Source organism: Megalopta genalis, chromosome 15 (genome assembly GCF_051020955.1).
Source record: "Megalopta genalis isolate 19385.01 chromosome 15, iyMegGena1_principal, whole genome shotgun sequence".
In the NCBI taxonomy this organism is placed as follows: domain Eukaryota; kingdom Metazoa; phylum Arthropoda; class Insecta; order Hymenoptera; family Halictidae; genus Megalopta; species Megalopta genalis.
The window spans coordinates 5,186,979-5,207,816 of record NC_135027.1 but is presented as its reverse complement, the minus strand read 5'-3'; the positions used below and the strand labels follow the sequence as shown (position 1 = coordinate 5,207,816).

The 20,838-nt window shown below is 36.3% G+C and overlaps 1 protein-coding gene across 4 annotated transcripts in view; it reads left to right on the top strand.

Moving 5' to 3' along the window:
• LOC117223829 (protein muscleblind-like) overlaps positions 1 to 20,838 on the top strand; it is a 609,735-nt gene that overhangs the window by 384,278 nt on the left and 204,619 nt on the right. Inside the window, exon 5 of one of the 4 annotated variants that reach the window (XM_076526706.1) lies at positions 5,117 to 5,203. The exons of the other annotated variants lie outside the window; for them this stretch is intronic. Coding sequence (XP_076382821.1) covers positions 5,117 to 5,188 — 72 coding nt within the window. The 3' untranslated portion in view covers positions 5,189 to 5,203. Of the gene's footprint in view, positions 1 to 5,116; positions 5,204 to 20,838 lie in introns of those variants that run through there. 4 annotated transcript variants of the gene reach the window in all.

The following is a 20,838-nucleotide window of genomic DNA, read 5'->3' as shown; positions in this document are numbered from 1 at the left end:
AATATAGATAAACTAATGAAACACAACGTTTTTGTAAGATAATATTTATATGTAAGATCATTTTATTGTACCGTATGAGACACTCGATATATTTGCAAAAATCGCCTCGTCCTGCTACCTGACTCGGCCGAAAAAGTCGTCGTCCGCTAAGGGTTAAAAGTCGAAGTGTCGCAATCGTCCCCGGTCTTCTCTAAATACAAAAGCGCGTGCACATAGTTGAATGTTCAAACCCTTTCGTGTCTACAGTAATTTCTCCCTAATTCGCGGTTGAATTGCGCACGAAAATGGACAATTTCGGGAAAGGAGATACGATTATTCGAGGTTCGTTTTTACAGTTACCGATTGTCAACAACTACAAAAACGAGACGCAAGGCTCGAATAATCGTATCTCCTCTTTCCAAATCGTCCATTTTTGTGCACAGTCTGTGCGCGAATTAAGGAGAAATTACTGTGTTTCTCGCAAATTAATTATTTAAATGGTCGCGGTACGTGTCACACGGCCGGTAATCCCACCTCCACTCGTGACCTTATGTTGAGCACACAATACGCCCCATAAATCTCACACGAATTTCTTGTGTTGGCTTAACAAACAGACCTAAGAGCGTTTTCACATTACCCGGTTCTCGCCGTCCGGTTGACATATGAATGTCGGCCGGTTACTGTTCCCACGTAACGTCCATCTTCGACTTTGTTGTTACTCTCTTTTACCGTGCAATTTTTATGCTTCTCGATTGCACAATGTTCAGTGATCCACGAAAGCATTCGAACATTATTTAACTTTTTTACAGATTGGACAAGATGACCTCAATTTTTGAGATATCAGAGGAGAGCTGGTTTACTGGACAATGGCTAGAACAATTTTTGCAAAATTTTTGATTGAAGGGACAAGAAGAAATTGTATCTTTTAACGCTTTCGTGTGAACCTAAAACGAAGCATTTAAGTGACGCGTTTTGTAGGTCTGGTTATTTATGTGCATATGCATGAGTGTTCTGAATATCTGCAAAAATAACAAAGACATTCGATTACTATCTTGTATACGTGTCAGTGGTTCGACCATAACTAGGCTCCAGGTTTTATGCATTTATGAGAAAAATGGTGACGTGAGATACAAAATGGAAAGAACATCAAGAAAATAAAAGCACGCTGGCATGTTATTTTTAAATAATTGAAACATTTGAAGTTATTAAGAGAGGATTTTGAGTTTGAATAAAGCGATCTAACCATAATAATCACGTATGTTAACCCTTTGCACTCGAAGTTTTTTTTGAATCATATTACCAGCAACTCGAAGCCATTTTAGTGAAAAGATCATATTCACATGTAAGTTCATGATATAAGCATTAAAAGAAAAGTCATCGTTGTATGTTATTATTTTTTTAATTGTTTATGGATACAAACGTCATTTGTCACCAACAGCGAAACATCCTATAACTAATTTTTACGATTTGTTTTTGTTCTTATGGTAAAAACTGAAAATTATTTGCATTGTCTCCGTAGCGGAGCCCTCGAGTTTGAAGACAAATTTTAAATGGCTCCGCTCCGGAGCCCTCGAGTGCAAAGGGTTAAGCTATACTGTGACTGGTAGAAATAAAAAAATCACATTAAGTATCTACGTAGCAGGATAAATGTTCTCAAACGAACAGTGTTATATTTTCGATATAAGCGTCTGTTTCGACGTGCAATGTCTCAAAACATAAAGAAATAAAGGAATAAGTGAATGGCGGAGTCAAGAGCGCACGGAAATATCGTTATTATACTGTATCGTTATTGTACTATTTATCATTTGTCTCGTGGCATACAATTTTTGGGAGAACATGTTTAGTAATCAGGGAAGTACGTTTCAGTAAATAATTCGTAATCATAGATCGCTCCTTCTAGTTAAGCAGGAGACAAGAAATATTACAACGTTGTATTAATATCAAAATTACCATACTAATTATAAGCTCTATCTTTTTGGTACACTTGTTGCACTAAAACTGCACAAGTACGGTACGTGTACAATATGTAGGAGAGATTACATCTAATTCGATTTTAGCTGCCCGTTCTTGCCCATTCCGTAGAAATATTATGAATTCTAATTATTTCATGACGTGATTAGATTTAATATCACGGATAATAATTGGATAACGCCGCGCAGAGTAAACTAATCATGGAAATTGTACGGTTAGGTAGAAATTTTGTGATATCGACACGAGAACTGACCTGACGAAGGCGGAAAATCATCGATTTAACAACACTTTTGAAGAATGTGTGTGAGATCTTCTGTTTATTAGAAATATATTTAACTTCGAAAGACCATCTGCATTACTAGCCATTTTTAGTAGAATATCTGTCCGAGGCAACAAATTTATTGAATAAATTTTTCATAAATGTATGATTACAATCTCAACAATCGTAAATTAAAATGCTTATAATAACGTTATCGTAATTAACACCATAAACATAGTGTTAAAGGTAGAAATGACTCGATACTAATATATTATAATATTATATATATATAATATATAATATAATATATAATATAATATATAATATAATATATAATATAATAATATAATATAATATACTAATTATTATAGTTACAGATAAAAAAATAGATTGCGGATTTTATGCACTTATGACAAAAATGAACAGATCAAATACAAAACTGTGGTGTCACAATGGACAAATTTGAAGACATCGTTACATTATTTTCGACTTATTGTTAGTCAAGTTAGTAAATAACAAAATACGTTTTTATCTCATTTAAATTTTTTTCGAGTGACTTCTGGCATTTTTAAATCAATTCCAGTAGGTCCTGTACATTTTATCCTCGCAAGGTTATCTTTCGGCGTGTTTCCTATTTTGTATTTTTCACGTAGCACACTATGTTTCGGGCATGATCAAATAAGATAGATGGTCGATTGATGCCGGTACGTTGCATGTTTCGCAATTTTGCAGAAAAATTTGTAGTCTACGGACAAGTACGCATTGCGGATCGTTCGTTACTAGGTTAAACTTTCTTTTTATATAGTGAATTTAGAAATGAGTAAAAGCACCAATTGTACTTGCATTTGTCGCCTTTGACCTTTGGCCCGGCGGAACAGCGATCGGTTAGCAGCGTGCTCCTGCGAATGCTGAAAATTGACGAATACAATTCTCCGAAATACCTTAGTTTCTTCGAAACTACTCGGTTTTCGAAATTGGACAGGACTCGGAGTTAACATGATCCCACGTACACGCGAAGTCAAGCGAACGTATGGTTATCCCGTGTCGAGTCGAATTATATTTTCCTGGTTCCCGCCGGAAAGCGGAACGTACAGCCGGCGCGGCGGTGCGCGATAAACTTATTTCTTTCTTTGTTTGCTTCTTTCTGCGTGGCCTTCGTGATTTCTCCGGCGAACACGGACGAGCGTGCTGGGACTGCCGAGTCACCTAGCGATACACGAAGATCGTTTTTCGCGCGATACTGCGTCCTGACTTTCAATGTCTCCATCGTACCTTCCGTGGCCCCGAAGAAATTCGCCTGAAACTGTAAATTGCTCTGTGAGATGAATTATTAGCTTTCTTTGAATAATCCATGACGTTGTGGGACTTCAAATTAAATCGGAAATTTACTGTCGCTACGAGAGGTATGTTAATATCTCTATCAAATCGCCTTTGGAAAACACACGCGAAGAAACGATTAGAAACGATATACATACGTATTTCGATCAGTAGACGTATAGTTAGTAGAAACAAAGTTTAAAAACGAATAAAATTTTTTAATTGGATCGAACGACTCGAATGTTTATTAACCCCTTAACGCGCAGAAACGTATTAACACGGGCGTGCAAAACCGGCCAAAATGTGCAGACCCGTATATATACGGTCGGCGTCGCAACTTATGTCGCTAAAATGTTCAGATTCGAATATATCCGGGCAGTAAAAATAACTTAATAAAAACCAAGGAAAACATTCAATTTATTGATATTCATCGTGTAATTCTGTATTGTAAGCTGTAAAGTTTGTTTATTTGGGATTATAAAATATGGCCTTTTAGGGTGACGCTTATAAGCATCTCTGACCTGGTAATTGTTTCTATCTATCTATATCCATTATTGCGTATCTAATTAGCGTTGGCACTTTTGTGAGTTTTGTTATGACTAATTTATTTATTACTCTCCAGTTATCTCCGTTATCTTTCTATTTTTTGCTTATTCAGCAATAAAATATGCACTTTTAGGATGGCACTTATGAACATTTAGTGTATCATTCGTGAGCAAGTCGTGAAGTAAAGTAGACGTTATCAAAGTGAATTTCTTCAAAGACAATTGTTTTTTATTTTTTACAAATATTATTAGTGTCAACATATAAAAACGTTTTTGTTTTATGGTGTATTTTTATAGAGAGTAAATTGGATTTTTAGTGTATAAAAGGTATGTTTTTTAATGTTGAAATAAGGAATGTTGGACTATGTGCTGCACCTTGTTTTGAAATTTACCATACAAAAGAAAATTTTGAATAGTTTTAGTTTATTATATATTTTTCAGCTAATAAATATTATTATTATATTATTACAAATTTAGGTAAAATTAAATATTTTTCAGTTTTTTTTTCGTCTCCTCCTTCCCCTTCAAAATAGTAACTGGTAATTGAAAAACAGTACGATGGGTACAAAATTCGATCTGCAATGCGATTCAATATTCACTATAATTATTTATCCACTATTTTTATTGAATTTTTAGTAATTTTTGCATTTTTTTTACATATTTATTGAAATTAAGGTCCAAATATGTATTTTCTTAGATAAAAAAAATTGATCTTTTTTGGTCGGTTTTTTTTTTTAAATTGTGCATTAAGGGGTTAAGGCGATGAGACTAACTCACTAGACTGTGAGTAAAGCAATTTTTGTGAAATCTGCAATCGGTTGGGATGACAACAAAATAAAAGAACGATACGAACGAACGATTGATTTTTTTAATTTGAATTTATAACGAAAATTTAGATGTTTAAAGAAACTTGCGAGCGATAAACTGTGACAATAGATTTATAGAAATTAGCGCAGCCATGTGAAGCAGATCTCTTTCTTACGTTCCAATCGTTCATCGTTACACAGTCTTATGATTTACACGTGTTTTTCTCTTTCTGTTTCAGGTAAGAATTCTGGAAATATTCCTGCTATATCTTAACGGTAGATGGATACAAACGGAAATCGACTCAGGTTAGACATACATTTAACATAAAAAAAGTTTGTCCATGCTAACAAACTGATATTGACGACGAAACGATGATTCGTCGTTGATCGTCAAATGGTTTTAAGGAAATATAGACCGTCGAATAAAAATTAATCCACAAATCACCGTTCGGTCGTAATGGATACAAATAAAAAATTGAAAGCACAGCGAGGGACACTCCCTTTGTGTCGCGCATATTTTTTATTCAAATATTGATTGTAGCGGCCAAATTCTCGGTGCTCCGAGTCAACATTTTTGCAGGATGTTGAAATCTACAGAGGAGGCAGGAACGCTATCGAACAATTTAAACTAGACAACTCGCATCAAACACGCAACAAATATACACAGAGACAAAAAACGCAGATGCACGCAAGCATACATACGAACACGCGCAAACATATCGTAACGTTCAGTCTGTCAGTCGTTACCAGTGCTGGGTAAAATAGTGTTTTAAATGGCAAATAGAAAATAGATATTTTATTTCAGACCATGCACGTATTTTTGAAAATGAAATATTTTATTTGTTCGAAGATTTGAGAAATCGAATACTTTATTCGTTGTAAAATAAAATGTTATGATAATATTTCAAATAGTATTTTATTTGAAAAACACTGAAAACATCTGTGCCATAGTTCGGAATATTTTATTTGTTTAATTTACTGTCATCAAATAAAATATTTTTATTTGACGAAATACTTCTCCTCTGCATTATAAACATATATCTCTCATATGGTTCTTCAATGAATACTTCTGGATACAATAAATTTCATTTCGAAATATTCGTTTTATAAATACTCTCGTTTTACGTTACGTTAATCATTTTCACAACTCATTTTCACGTTGAGATCTATTGGAAAGTATTCTACTTTATGCTTTACGTTATTAAAATAAACAATATTTTACTTTATGCTTCAGATCATCAAAATGAATTATTTGTTCTCATCCTTCAGTTTCAGATCACCAAAATGAATTGTTTTATTTTACGTTTCACATTATCAAAATCAAATATTTATTTCATGCTGCAAAATAAAGTATCTTATTCGCTGAAATTTTACGTCGTATTTGACATACCATTTTATCGGAATTTTTAAGAATCTATTATTCAAACAATGTTTCAAATATTCTTCTCTCTATAAATATTATCCAGCTCTGGTCGTTAACGAGCTTGCAAATATGTGCAGAAATGAATTATCCTGTGATACAATTATAAATACAAACAGTGGTAGCTATCCTCCTGCTCCTTGCATTCAACGCGAAACCGGAATAAAAACCGGCGTTTCGGGTATAAAATAAAGGTTTTCGAAGATAATGACTCCGTGATTTTGAAAAAGATCGTGGGAGAGGTACGAGTAGGCGGCGCTCACGGCTCGCGTTATCTGGTTCTATCGGGTCGTCCTTTCGAGCAAGACCCTTACAGCGAACCTTCCCAAATTAGGCGCCGAATTCTCACCCGGCCGGCACCTCGGTGCCCTTTCTGCTCCCGTGCACGTGGAGCAGAGTCAACGGCCCGTTATCGTCCGCAGAAATCGAGGGGCAGACGTTGCCCGAGACCACCTACACTTCCCACGCCTCGCTCGTTCGCCTTGCCTCTCGAGCAGAGCGGCAACTGAGGATCCGAGGATCCGAGAAACTGAGGTACAGAGGAATCTCTTGCGAAATGCATTCGATCCGGGATTCATTGACGTCACTGCTACAAAAGTCATTTGTACTGGCCAAAGAATTTTACCTTCGGTACCGTTACTGAGATACCGAAAAGTATCCCATTCCAAAGTTACCAACGATATGCACGTCAACTCCTTGCTGTATCATTATCTGCACAGTTGCAATGATCAGAACTTTCTCGATTGTAATCATTTCTGAAAAGAAGAAGAAAATTGTATTTATTGCGGGCCTAGGTTTATTTGGATGCTTAACCATTTGCACTCGAAGCTATTTTAACTGTAAATATATGATCATTTTTCTTACTTATGGTAGTTTTATTTTATACGATAAAATGCATTTTATGCATATGAAATTGACTCTTGGGACTCGCGCAACAGTTACACTCTCAACAATTTTTTACATCTAAACTTTGTTAATATAAAAATTATCTTAAAACGTGATGTAACAAATTTGAATGGTGCCACTTCAGTGCAAAGGGTTAAATATTGATGACAAGAGAACAGGATTTTATTCAGACTTAAAAAGGACGAAATAACATTCGTACTTAACAGGTTATTAGAACTTTTAATCACGACTTTGTTTATTCATCTTACATGTTTATGTTTAACGATCTCGGACTTATAGTGAAGATTTCGTAAATCATCTATTAAATATGAATGTTACTTATTTCTTCTGAATCGCAACGAAATTTGAATCTTATATTATCACAATTTAGGAATGCAAATGGATGAAGACGTACAAGAAACAAATATTTAACAACATTATTAAGAACGAAGTGCTTTATTTCAACATTATTAAAAACGAAGTGCTAATCAAAACTGTTGCGAGACAAATTGTATTACAAAGGATTAATGCGCTGACAAGATTTTATAATAAATCTAAGATCGGAGAAAATATTGGCGTATATATACATACATATAGCGTAGAATATATATATAACGTATAATTTTATTGAGATTCAAGTGTCTCACAGACTAATGCTTGCTACAAATGATCTAACACATTCCCATGGGAAATTATATTATATATTATTGTTGGATTAATTCAGTAGTCGCGAAATATTACCAAAAGGCTTGATATTACTGTCTAAAAGATATTACTTTTCAAATATCTCTTGGTACAGTAAACCGTACCGGGGTTATTTGTGGAGATTGATTTAAATAATTCACTTCATGTATTACACGTTGTGTTTTAACGAGATCACTCGATGTATAAAACACGGCCAGGCAACGTATAGCTGGTTTAAATTAATTGGCTAACGTGTTATCGATATTATACATTCGCTGCTGACTCATTGTAAATGCCAAATGTGGAAGAAACAATAACTTCCTCGACTAAATATAATCATAGTGCCGTATATTCGGATCAAACATTCGGTATATTATAATACAATTAAAATTTATGTAAAATAATATACACGGGAAATGTGCAGACAGTATGAAAACTGTTATGGTTAAAGAGAAAAGAGAATACGAACACAACGAATTTTTCAGATTTTCTGGTTGTAATTTTTAAACAATACCGCAGGAAATATTGAAAGTCCTGTTAAATGTTGAACACGCCAATTTGCTTAAATTAAACAGTTTTGCTAATTGATATCGTAAAAACTCGATAAATTTTAAACACTGGATCGTTTTTAAGAAATCTCTTTTTCCTAAAAGTATTCGGAAAGCGGTTGAAACTTTGAACGTAAAAGGGTGTTCCACCTTGTGAAAGTTTGCAGAAATCGTTTCTCTTGTCGCATTTTCTAAAGAAAGTATTCTCTTTCGAATAGGCCTTTCTTAAACCGCAATGCTAAATTTTCAAGATTGACGAAGTTAGAACGCTTTGAATTTTTAATAGCGTGTTCTGCGACTACGGTCTCCAGCTTTTTCCATGAAACTGTTATACTTGGCAAATTAAACATACACGTACCTTCGCCTACACCCGACGCTGTAGCCGACGTTACAATTAAACGAGAAATTCAAAAAGACGGGTGAAGAGAAGATACGACATCTTGAAAATGCCACCATTCTTTTAATTTCTTACGTTTATTCATCGCGCGACTACGCACATTTATTTTAGATAACAAATTAAATTTCTTCGTTATCGTAACCCATTTGCGTACTTTTTTCTCGTGAATGCGTTTAGTGGCTTATAAGATTAATTTTGATTTTTTTCTCCGTCCACCAGTTCGCAGAAATTGCCAGCATAGAAATTACGTTATTCCGAAGTTTTCTATGACAAGGAATTTTGAGTTAACGACAAAATAACGCGTTCCGGACTATGATGCCGATTAAATCAATACTACGGACATTTCACTGCCTATAGAGCACGCAGTTCAGCGAACAATGTCTAGTAATATTATATTTCGAAATTAATAGTTTTCCACAAGTAACTGCAACCGAACTCCGCAATTGCTGTGCCGTAATAAATGATATTAATTTACAAACGTATAAACTTCACTACCAAACCGCATATTCACGAGAAATGGAGTGAACATTCATGTGCAGACACTTCATCACTTTCAAGAGTGAAACATGCTCTACGTTCGAGGCGATTCAAATTCGACTAAATCTTCGCCGGGAAAGTTCTAAAATTCCGGCAGCAGAAGTTCGTCAGCGGGACGGAGCAATTTTAGTCGTTGCTTCAGAGAAAAACTATCGATTTTTCGGCAAGGTAGGCCCAAACAAAGGCCTCGTTAACGTCTATTTACCTGGCAACTCGTTTGTTTTCTTACCCCGCGTAGCTCGTCCTTCCTTATTTAATTAAGCTCCGATTAGCTGCGCAGTTTTGTACAAATACTTCTTCGGGAACGCGCTAAAAACGCTCATTAAGAGACGGCTATCGAGTTACCGTTCTGGTAACGAGTCCCGATTGTTTACGATCTTCGAGCAATTCTATCGTCTGCTATATAACGACCATGGCAGACGTTGTCGTCCTGCAAATGTTCAGCAAGACGACGGTACAGCCAATAATTACACGCTTCTCATCCACGCCTCCTCATCTGTCCATGCTCTTATCTTCCACGATGTTATCCACGCAGCTCGCATTCCAATAGAATTACTCATTTACTTCGACACAGAAATCCCAAGCGAACTTCACGCAATTGTTTTCAAGAAGAATTCGTGTCTTTTCTCAACTGCAGAATTATTTAACACGTTGACTGCCGCAAAAGTTCTCATCAGGCCACGTCACCCGTAATTCGGGTGACGCTGATTTGACTACTTACAAAGGATTTCCGAAAATATTTGGACAAATATTTTACAGAAGGTAATGAAACTATTGAATGCCAACATGGTTATGACGTACACAGAGCTTAACAATGTTCATGCAGTACGACGATAGATCATCGCATCTTCGCGTGGGAGAAAGTAAATAAACGTATGAACACAAAATCAACTTGTACATTTTGTATTTGAGCCGTTTATTTTGAAAGTGGCATAAGTCACTTTGTTTTTAAGTCGGTCACTTTGTTTTTAAGTCGATATATTTACCACGTTGACTGCCGCGACACCCGTATTCGGATGACAGCAAAAGTTCTCATCGGGCCACGTCACCCGTAATTCGGGTGACGCTGATTTGACTACTTACAAAGGATTTCCGAAAATATTTCGACGAATATTCTACAGGAGGTAATGAAACTATTGAATTCTTATAAAAATGGTTTATTAAAAAAATTATTCGCAGTGTATAACATTAAAACATTCTCTGCAAAGTTGAGGTTGATCAGGACAGCTTGGACAAAAAGTTGTTTGTTTTTTCAAATATGCTCGTGCCTCTGATCGGTCCATTTCGTATCTTTTATTTGAACTGTAGCTTCCTCAGTATCATCAACATTTCTTTCTTCTTCCATGACCAATTCTCGTAAAATCTCGTCAATAGTATCTTCATAACAATAGTATCACGTCAATCTTGAATCTTATAAGTAACGGAGATATTTGGTTTTCCTAATTAAATGCAGTTAGATTGACGCGAACTTTTAAAATAAATTTTCTCATTTTAATAATAATAATTTCAGCCATAATTCAACAAACATCTTGACTAATATAATACAACAACTTCCTTTGAATAATCTCTTAAAGAATAATTATCGAGCTTATTAGCTTAGTAACAATCACGTCAATAGTATCTTATCACTAAGATTATATTTATCAGTATCCAAATCAGAATCTAACGATGTAATTTTATTTATGCTTCTCCTTCCGGGCAATCCGACCTCTTTTCATTATTGAAAACAAATAAGGGCAGAGATTTTAAGTTATACCATTCGGTACTCGGCAAAGATTCCAACTGTTCATGCAGAAACAGAAACAGATCCTATAGCATGGCTTGACATTTTTGTTAATTTGATCGAAGTCTAGCACAAATGATACACGTTTGCTTGTCACGGAAACAGAAGTCACGACACAGAAATGTCTGAAAAATCGAAATACACTCTTATTTTCATTCAACAAAAATTGAAATATTTAATGACAGATCCGACAAAGCAAAAAGTTGGCTTAACGAAAAATAACCTTAGCGACACAGTAATTGGGACATCTGTCCTGTACGTTTTTCACCTTTTTCGAATGTAACAGTACTGTATTGATCCCTGCACCCTTGGACGATGATCGCGATAAAGCCGATGATAGAAGACGCGCTGCGAAGAAATTTTGAAAAATCCTTCTCTCGGAGAACGAAATTCTTTAAGCTGATAAATCGCGTACTTAGAAAACTACGGCTATGTCTTTCGACTCGTATCGCAGCTGGAAGCACGGGTTTCCGTGTATTATTCAACTGAACTGTAATTCAGCTACCTGGTGACCCAGAAAGGAGAAGCACAGCCATTCCAGCTCCTAGTCGAGTCTCGGACACCCTTGATAAAGCATTATGTTTCGTCGAAAAGGGTTGAATGAAACGGGAACGGTGGATGTAAATGGCGCGCGAACAGGCGAATCGAGCCGAAATAAGAAATTAAAAATGTAAAATGAATTTTTCCCAGGGAATTAGCAGCCGGGCTGAGCTTGAATTTGCTATCCAGATTAAATGGGCACCCTCGCTTAATTCAAAATCTTGGCCAGCGTCTGATTAAATTGCCAGTCATTCACTCCGCTTGATTATTTACTCTTCTTAACCGAGATTAGTCGCTCTCTTATTACTATCCAGTTTACTACGTCTCCCCTTCTCTTCGCCGGTTCCCTCCTTATCCCGCACTGTCCTTATTTTCTTCGACTTATAAGTTACGAATTGTAAGTTGCTCGTAAATTGCAACCGTCGAACAATGCAAATTTTTCGGTTAGCGATAAGCACGGGCAAGTTAGCCTTGAGATCCGAATAAATGTTGTTAGGTATAAAATATAATTTATCTTGTTATAATACTAGTATTATAATAGTTAGTTGTACGAATTGTTGCGATAGTATAATTACTTGTTTGATAAATGATAGTGACTTGGAATTATAAAAATGTCAATGAATTTTTGAGCGTCCATATATATTTCAAAGTAATAGTATAATCAATATCTGATAACGCAACTAACTCATAAAGAAGCTGCAGACTTTATGCGTTTGATCATGCCAAATACAAAATTATGAGGACATTAGAAGAATCTAAGGATATTGCTACTTTATTTCTTCCTTAATACAACAACCGAAAGGGGAAAGACATTGTCATCGAATTTTATGTTCCTTACAGTTAAATTTGACAATTTTTAGCTTACATTATTTAGTTTACATCAAGATCTATATAGTCTATATAGTGTCATATAGTCTACTCATTAATATCAAAATGAATCGTTTTGTCTTCAACCTAATTTTTGTATTATACAGTAAACAAAACTTTTTTAATTTACCCTTTTGCTAACTACAATTCCTTTCGTTTGCAAAATTTATGAACCAGATAATTACGATGTCAACGCACTGTTTACTAGAATGTTGTTGAAGTGCAGAATGAAAGCCATGCAGTGATTTTATTATTGTTTCCTACAATTCGATGCATAAATTACCCTAATATTATGTAATACGGAATTTCAATCCGTTGGTGTAAAATCGAATGGAACATTTTTATCAATTTAAAAATGTTCCCAAATGTTTATAAATGTTAAATTATGAAGTAATCTGTGCTTTTTCACATGTATTACGGATGCTCATCGCAAGGAATTAGTTTCAAAATAATATTAATTTTGACATTTACAATCCATGATATACGGAGTGTTGCGTTTCATGTTGAAAGTACAGCAGGGACGAATTCAGCACACTGAAATAAGTCAAAGGTCGCATAAACATCTATCCTGCGTGACCCCGCTCTCAAGTCATAGTTTACTTTGTGCTGCAATGATATTTTAGCTGGCTTCTGAAGAATTGCTGCAGGCGACCACCATCAGTTTCGATACAAACCTAAAATGCATTTCGTCGTAGAGTGTTGAATTAATTAAGTTGCGATGTGATAGCCCTTAAATCATACAATGAAGCAATATGGTAATATATAATCCTGGAATATCTATTTGTACGCGAAGAAAATTGTTGCTGAATTTGTTCTTACTGTGCCTATCAGATGAGATGCAACATCTTGTATCACTGAAAAGTCCAAACTTATAATATTTTTACATTTCCTTCAGCAGAAAAATGATAAATGTTATTTCCACCAATTTGCGAACCTTTCTGCGCTGTTTATTGTCGAAGTGTGTATTTTCGTTTAGCACAGATAACTACTGCCAGATATTAGATCGTAAGATGATTGTAATTCGTGATGCAACGAAAGAGAAAGTAGGACACAATTTTTTCAAACCAGGTTTTGCACTGAAGAAAATCCACTTTCAAAATCTATCGACATTTGATTACGTATTGGCGTAATTCAACGTTTCCGACCATTTATTTATTGTGACTATGCGTTCTGGCTATGCATCGTAAATTCTTCTTCGTCCGCAACTGATGCAGATAATTTTTATTTTGCACAGAGATCCCTGGACTAATGTTAATGGCTAACATTTTAGAATAGAATTAGAAAGTGAAGTGAAACATTGTTTAAATTTTTCGTTCCAGGTCAAAAAGTCCAAAGAAAACATCACTTCTTAACACTGTTTTTACCGAAGGAGCAAAAGACACATTTAAGATCGCCTATAAAGATTGCAACAATTATTTGATAAAAATAGATGTGTACGAAATATTTGGTATAAATGCTGTTAACCCGAGAAAGATAACCTACGTCGCAGAGGCGCCTGCGAAATAAACAACTGACTGCACCGTGGATGACGCAAAGACTGGAAGCACCCACTTTGACAAGGCATGTGCGAAGCAACATTGAAAATATTCTTCCAAAATCTGCTGTACAGGCTTCCACAGATGATGAAGAAGAACCCTCAGCCAAAAAAAGGCGTTATTGCAGTCTTTGCACGTCTAAAAAGAAAAGAATGTCAAAGATGACCTGTGCCAAATGCAAAAAGACAGTTTGTGGTGAACACAAGAAAGACGTTTGTCATGACTGTCTCTAAAGAAATTTTTTATAATATTATAGTTTATATATAGTGTATAACTATATATAGTTACACTGATTATATTATAGTCTACTAGTTTGTAAGGATAAAACACTATTTTTTGTGATATTTTACGGGATTTGTTCCCATAAACCGAAGACTGTTGATTTTTGTTAATTTTTCATAGAGGTCTAGTGATTTAAGTTTAAAATTACTTAAAATATAAAAAAATATAATATAAATGCATTTTATTTTTACAATAATGCCAAACCTTTAAAATGACTAGATTAACTTAAATAAATACCCATTGTTAGTATAAAATTGACGCCTTAGAAAAGCATGCGCCTCTGAAGCGTATGGTTATCTTTTACGTACGTTGTCATATGGTTATCTTTCTAGGGTTAATTCTGTTCGTCGTTCCCACCGATTGCAATTTCAGCCAAAAATGTTTGAAACATAGTCTCGCAGAGCCAGCACATGCAACCACTCGAAAAAAAAGTTCGAGTGATTTCGTGAAATTCTGGAAAGATTATCCCGTTTTAATGGGTGCCCGAATATTTAAGCGCGCGACTGTATATGCACTTATGAATCGCCGGCGTTACCGTCGAAATTGGATTACAAGTGGCAAAGTCGCGTAACGAGGGGATACTCCGGATCCCGCGCGGATTCCGGGGAACGTGTGCCCTCCCTCTCTAGGATCGCGTGCTCGTAACCGCGCGGTCGCGCGTGAAAACTCGGCTCTCGAAGTCCCGCGATCGGGCTTTGTCGGTGGTGAAGGAGGGTCGAGAGATCGAGGCGCGATACAAAAGTCGGTCGAGCGTTGCGCGCTTTATTCTTCGCCGCCGCGTATTAGGCCAGATATTAACTTTGTTTTCGCAGTGTGCAATTTAACGTTGATAAAGCACGGAAAAAATAGGGGATTCAAGAATGCGAGGTCGCACGCACGCCGACCATCAAATGGCTAACTTTTAACCAGATTTGAATACCGGTCGCGGTGCATATAGCGGCTCCAAAAAGTATTTGTATACCTTTCGTACGGAATAACTTTTTTTAAAACTGGATTAAATGGAGATGTTTTTAGGGGTTAGTGTACCGTAAAACGGTTAGTGTAACGATTATAGGAAATAAAGTTTTAATGGAATTTTTATTGTAAATGAATTTTATTATAGTGTATTGTTTAATATTAGTATCAAAATTTATGAATATATTTAATTAAAGGTTATTTTATAGTAATAATTTTATTACCATAATTAAATGTACTAATAAATTAAATTTTTTTTAAATTTTATTATAGGAAATAAAGTTTTAATTTAATTTTTATTGTAAATGAATTTTATTATAGTATATTGTTTAATATTAGTATCAAAATTTATGAATATATTTAATTAAAGGTTATTTTATAGTAATAATTTTATTACCATAATTTTATTACCGTAATCGTACCCATCGTTTGGAGATGTTTTTAGGGGTTAGTGTACCGTACAATGACTGAAATACCTGTCTTTAATTTTGCTGTTACTCGGAATGACAAAATGATTAATCTCGTAGATCTCGGTAACTGATACGTAGACTGCGGATGTTATACATTTATTGCAAAAGTTGACAAGAAAAATATAGAACAGTGAAAACATTGGAGGAATTGAAGAATATTGTTTCGTTATTTTCCGTTGATTAAAGCTATCACAAATACATTTTTATTGAACTCTTGTTTCATACAATTGCTGAGCGAAGTTCTTATTTTGTATAAAGGTCCGTTTTATTTTTTAATGAATTTTCAAAATGCACTTTCATTTTTGACACAGATTCGATTGCACGCATTCTTAGCCTGCATAGAGAAGTATAAACTTTGGTCAATTATACATCCCATTTGCTTGAAAAAATCAAATAAGTATAAACCGCACACTTTTTCTAATTTTTGTATTTCAAGTGGAATTTTTAGAAAATAAATAAAGTTCGAGAATTGAAAACACGTTACCTAGAGCTCATGCATCTGTAATTAGGCGGGCATAACTTTGCATACGAGAGCGAGGCAATCAATTTCAGCAATTCTGCGATTAACAGTAAATGATAAAGTTAACGAAATCCATTTTCCATTCCTTCCTCAACGCAGTAACTTATAAATGTCCTGTAAACATCGTTTACAATACATCGGCGGGCGAATCGCATTTTAGCCGTATAACAGGGAGCAATTTTTCAAACTCGACGATTTCGAAAACTAAGCCAAAATCGAAAAACCATATTGTTTTTATGTTTCTTATTTTCCATAAGGAATCGCCTGCTGGCCGCTTGTACATGTTATTCGGGAACACCCTACATAAAAGAACGTTAAAATAACAGAAGGTTCGCGTGGCGGGTGTTCATATTGTTACGGCGACTTGTCCAAATCAAGTCGCTGTAATGTGAAACTGCCCTGTTGTGAGCAACTCCATAAAGAAAAATAGAAGAGAGGGGTTGCCACGGGGGTGTTTGATCAACGGACAATCGAAGAGTCGGGATCGGACCGTCGAGCGATCAACACCATCTAATTCAAAGATCTCTAACATAATCTAATCCAGTTGTATTATAGTTCGTGTTCTCTTTTGTAAATAAAATGCCGCGACGCGGGAGAAGTGTCGTAATTCGTAACAATATAATGGAGGTTCAACTGTGTAGGAGAAACTATTTGCAAAGTGGGCCGCCTTATCGCCTTGATTTAATACGCAATAACGAATCTCTTGTTGTGGAGCGAAGGCAGGAAGAATCGGTTGACAAATTTTGCCCAGTCCATTCCCCACGAAATCGAACGGTTCTCTACCCCCGCGCTGCTGTAAATTCGCGTTTGATGTCACTCCCCGTCAGTTCGCATGATTAATGTCCCGTGGCCCCGTGGAGGGACGCGACGCAGGACGCAGCGCGACATGGAGCGGCGTCGAGCGGCCGCGACGCGACGCGACGCGACGACACTGACTTCTCGACCAGCGTTCCGTCGGCGTCGGCGTCGGCGTCGGCGTCGGGATCGGCGTCCGCGTCCGCGTCCGCAAACCGCCTGCACTTCCACACCGGCCGCTAGCTTTTCCCCTCCGCGAATTTTAATCACCGCCGAGCGGACGCGCAAGAGGGCAGAAAGAGGACGACGGATTCCGCGGCGACTGACGCGCCGCTTTATTTCGTTAACGTTTCAATCGATCATCGTACACCCCTGGGATCTCGCTCCCCGCTCGACTCATTCTTCCCATTCTCGCTCTGTTCGCTCCTACTCTTAACTGCGTCCGACAAATCGTCCGGCGCACCGATCGCGTAATTCCGCATGATTTTTACTCCCGCGAAAGCGAGAACGTTTTATCCCCCCTTCGTCCCCCTTGCACCCTTCGTCTGAACTTCCGAGTTTCGTTTGTGTTTTCTTCAGGGTTTTTCGAGCCGTTTGATAAAACTGGATCCCGATCGACCAGCCTAAACGGGAGGCGAATCGCTCGGATAGATCGAGGGTCGGCGGATAAGCGAGATTAACCCTTAATCGGACTGTCAATTACTGTCAGTTATCGCTTCAGTAAATATTGCACATTTCCAAATTAGTAAGTGCGAGTACATTTGTGACGAAACGTTGCAAACTTGATGAGCTAACAGAGGGTCGCATGAATTTTGAACTGATTACATTTACGTATATTAACGATGATTTGTTTAATGTTGCTTCCGGTTAAGGATCAGGTTAACACGTTCCGTGCCGAGCTTTTTTTACTCGAATCTTCACACTTTGATATTTTACTAAAACTTGATGTATTACGTGCAATTATTAATTCTCGTACACATAACAACGTAACAAAAACTTATCAACGCCCATTCCTGCGGTGGAAATTGATTCTTCGGTTCTAAATTTCTTGTAAACAATTTGTTCACTTCACTAAGTAAACATGCAAGCGTGTACCATCGATGGTACACGTGGCACGGAACGTGTTAAGGAGGGATAATTTCAAATACTGTTTTTCTTATTGTAAAACGTGAATAGGTATGTATGCTTATGTTAGAAAATGCAGTGATCTGTACGGTGAATGTACACATAGGATACATGCTCGTTGAAGTGATCGTTATTTCATCCCCTGAATGATGTTACCGCAATTGACAACGAGCTTTACTGAATTAGTTTTGTCAGTATGTTCGTATAATCCCAGACCGCAATAAATGAATACAGTATGGTATCCTGTAACGAACTACATTCGTTCTAAAATCTCGTTTATTACAGCATCTATTCGTTACTGGATACTTAGGCAAGGACCTTAACTTAGACTGACATAGTCCGACTTTTAGGTGCTTCTTATCCAAAAGAAAGTTCTTAAGAACTGTTTCAATCGGTTAAATCTGTACAATAACAGTCTTCGAACGCTGTGTGATCGACTCTGTCGATGGATAACAGACGAATTGAATCCTATTTCGATTTTTAAAAAAAGATGAGTAATGCCTGAACGTAATAGATTCTTTTGAGTTGGATTCTTTCAAGGGAGCCTGACACGATGTTACAGCGCGAGGGGTTAATAGGTTTCCGGTAAAAAAGAGTAGTGTCGAGACAGAATAGAACGAAACAATTGAAGTGTCATACTCACGTAACAATTCGTTTCGCATCACGCGGGAGAGACTTTTTATCGTAGAGCAAATGCAATCCAGCGTTCGTTTCGCACGTGGGTGTCTGGTCATGTTTCTTACGAGGGTTAATTATTACTAATCCCAGACTCGCTAATTCATGGGGAGCAAGTGTACGAGCAATAGAAAGCTGTTAGACGCAGTCAGAAGGTACTTAAGACGAACACCAATGTCCGTTCAACTAATTAATCATAGCGTGCCGCGGTATAGAGTGTTCACGCAAGAACCCCTGTACTTATCTCAGCCAAAGGTCGGTCTGTCCACTTATTTCATCAGTAACGGGGACAGAGAAAATTCTGCAGATTGCAAACTTCCTCCTGCTCAGCAATGCGTGCCGACGGACATGAGACACTCGCGTGCTAACGCGAGAACCGATCTATATTCTTTCACCCCTGACATTTCAGGTAATCTACATTTCGTTGGCCAATTGAGCGTTCTTCTGTCCTTATTCCGTCGTCGTTTCGAGAGCGGCTCATTAATTTCGTCGGTTGTCATAAGCGCAAAGAGACCGATTACTATGGATACACGCCAATCGTTCTCGTTGGCAAGCTCTTTCCGCGACCTCGCACAGTGGGGCATTTCGACGATCTAGACGGACCAAATTGTTTCTATTATTTGTTTGATTAATAACACGGTTTTGCAAGGATTTATGGCAAGTTTACACAGTTCAAGGACGTTTCCTTCGTCATATCATTTGTGGTTTCACTCGGTGAAACGAGAATTAGAAGTATTTTTAAAGTTTCTTGGTTTGGTACATCGAATCTTTGAGCCGCTTATTTTGAAAGCGGCCTAACTCCATTTATCTTCAAATCGAGATATTTAAAGTTTTGCGTTTCAATGAATTTAAAAATATACGTATAGGATACTGATGAGTCATACCGCTTAAGCGTATCTGAGGATGTTAAATTTAAAGTTCCTGTTAAAATAGTGGCAATTATTAAGCAAATAACGTGCGTTTTCTTATCAAGAATGGAGTTGGGCCACTTTCAAAATTAACAGCCAGATTCATTATAAAATTTGAAGGTGCCCAAATCCATTCAACATAATTTAAGATGTTTCAAATTGAAAAAAACAATACTGAATTTGTTTTACATATCTTGAAAACACTTCGGAAACATAATTTATGCGATTCAAAACATTTTTTAATTACAGAACATAGAAAATTACAAACATAAATTTATTACAAAACAATTTACTATTCGTCTACATTTTGTGCGTGTGAAAGTGATTTGAAGAAATCATGATGTTCTGGTGGTATGTATCGTAATAGGTCAATATATTTCCGGTTTCAGTGCAATATCTTTTTTTCCTGAATTCCGTTTAATCTTTTGCACTTTTTGGATGTATGATGCATCAATTTTTTTCTCCATTGTTATTCGGATCTTCATCCTCTGAAGACGAATATTGTTCTATAATTCTGTTTCTTTTTCGATTTTTTTAAAAATTATTAGTTACTATTTCTTCTTCACTATCTGAACTAATCAATGGTCTTGTTCTGTTTTTCCTCATGGGTGAAATAATTTCTAAAATTTAATATTAAATTTTAAGTTTTACATTAATTAAACGTACAGGTTATTCAACTAACGCAATTGTCCCAAAAATTAGGTTAACTTGTAAATACTAATTAGTTGAAATTACCTTCATCACTGCTTTTCGACATTATCAATAGTAAATATCTTGATGCAAGTATAAATGGAGTTGGGCCACTTTCAAACTACACGGCTCAGTTATTTAATTAATTCTGAAAACTTATGTGTGAAAAATTTATCGTATTTGCTCTGAATATAAGCAACCTGAAGTGCTTCACTGATACATAACATGAAGCTCTACATTTAACCATGGTAACCGGCAGAAAATTGGAAAACGGAGTTAGGCCATTTTCAAAATAAACGGCTCATTTGTTCAAGCCGGTCGTGATTTCTTTTAAACAAAAATATCT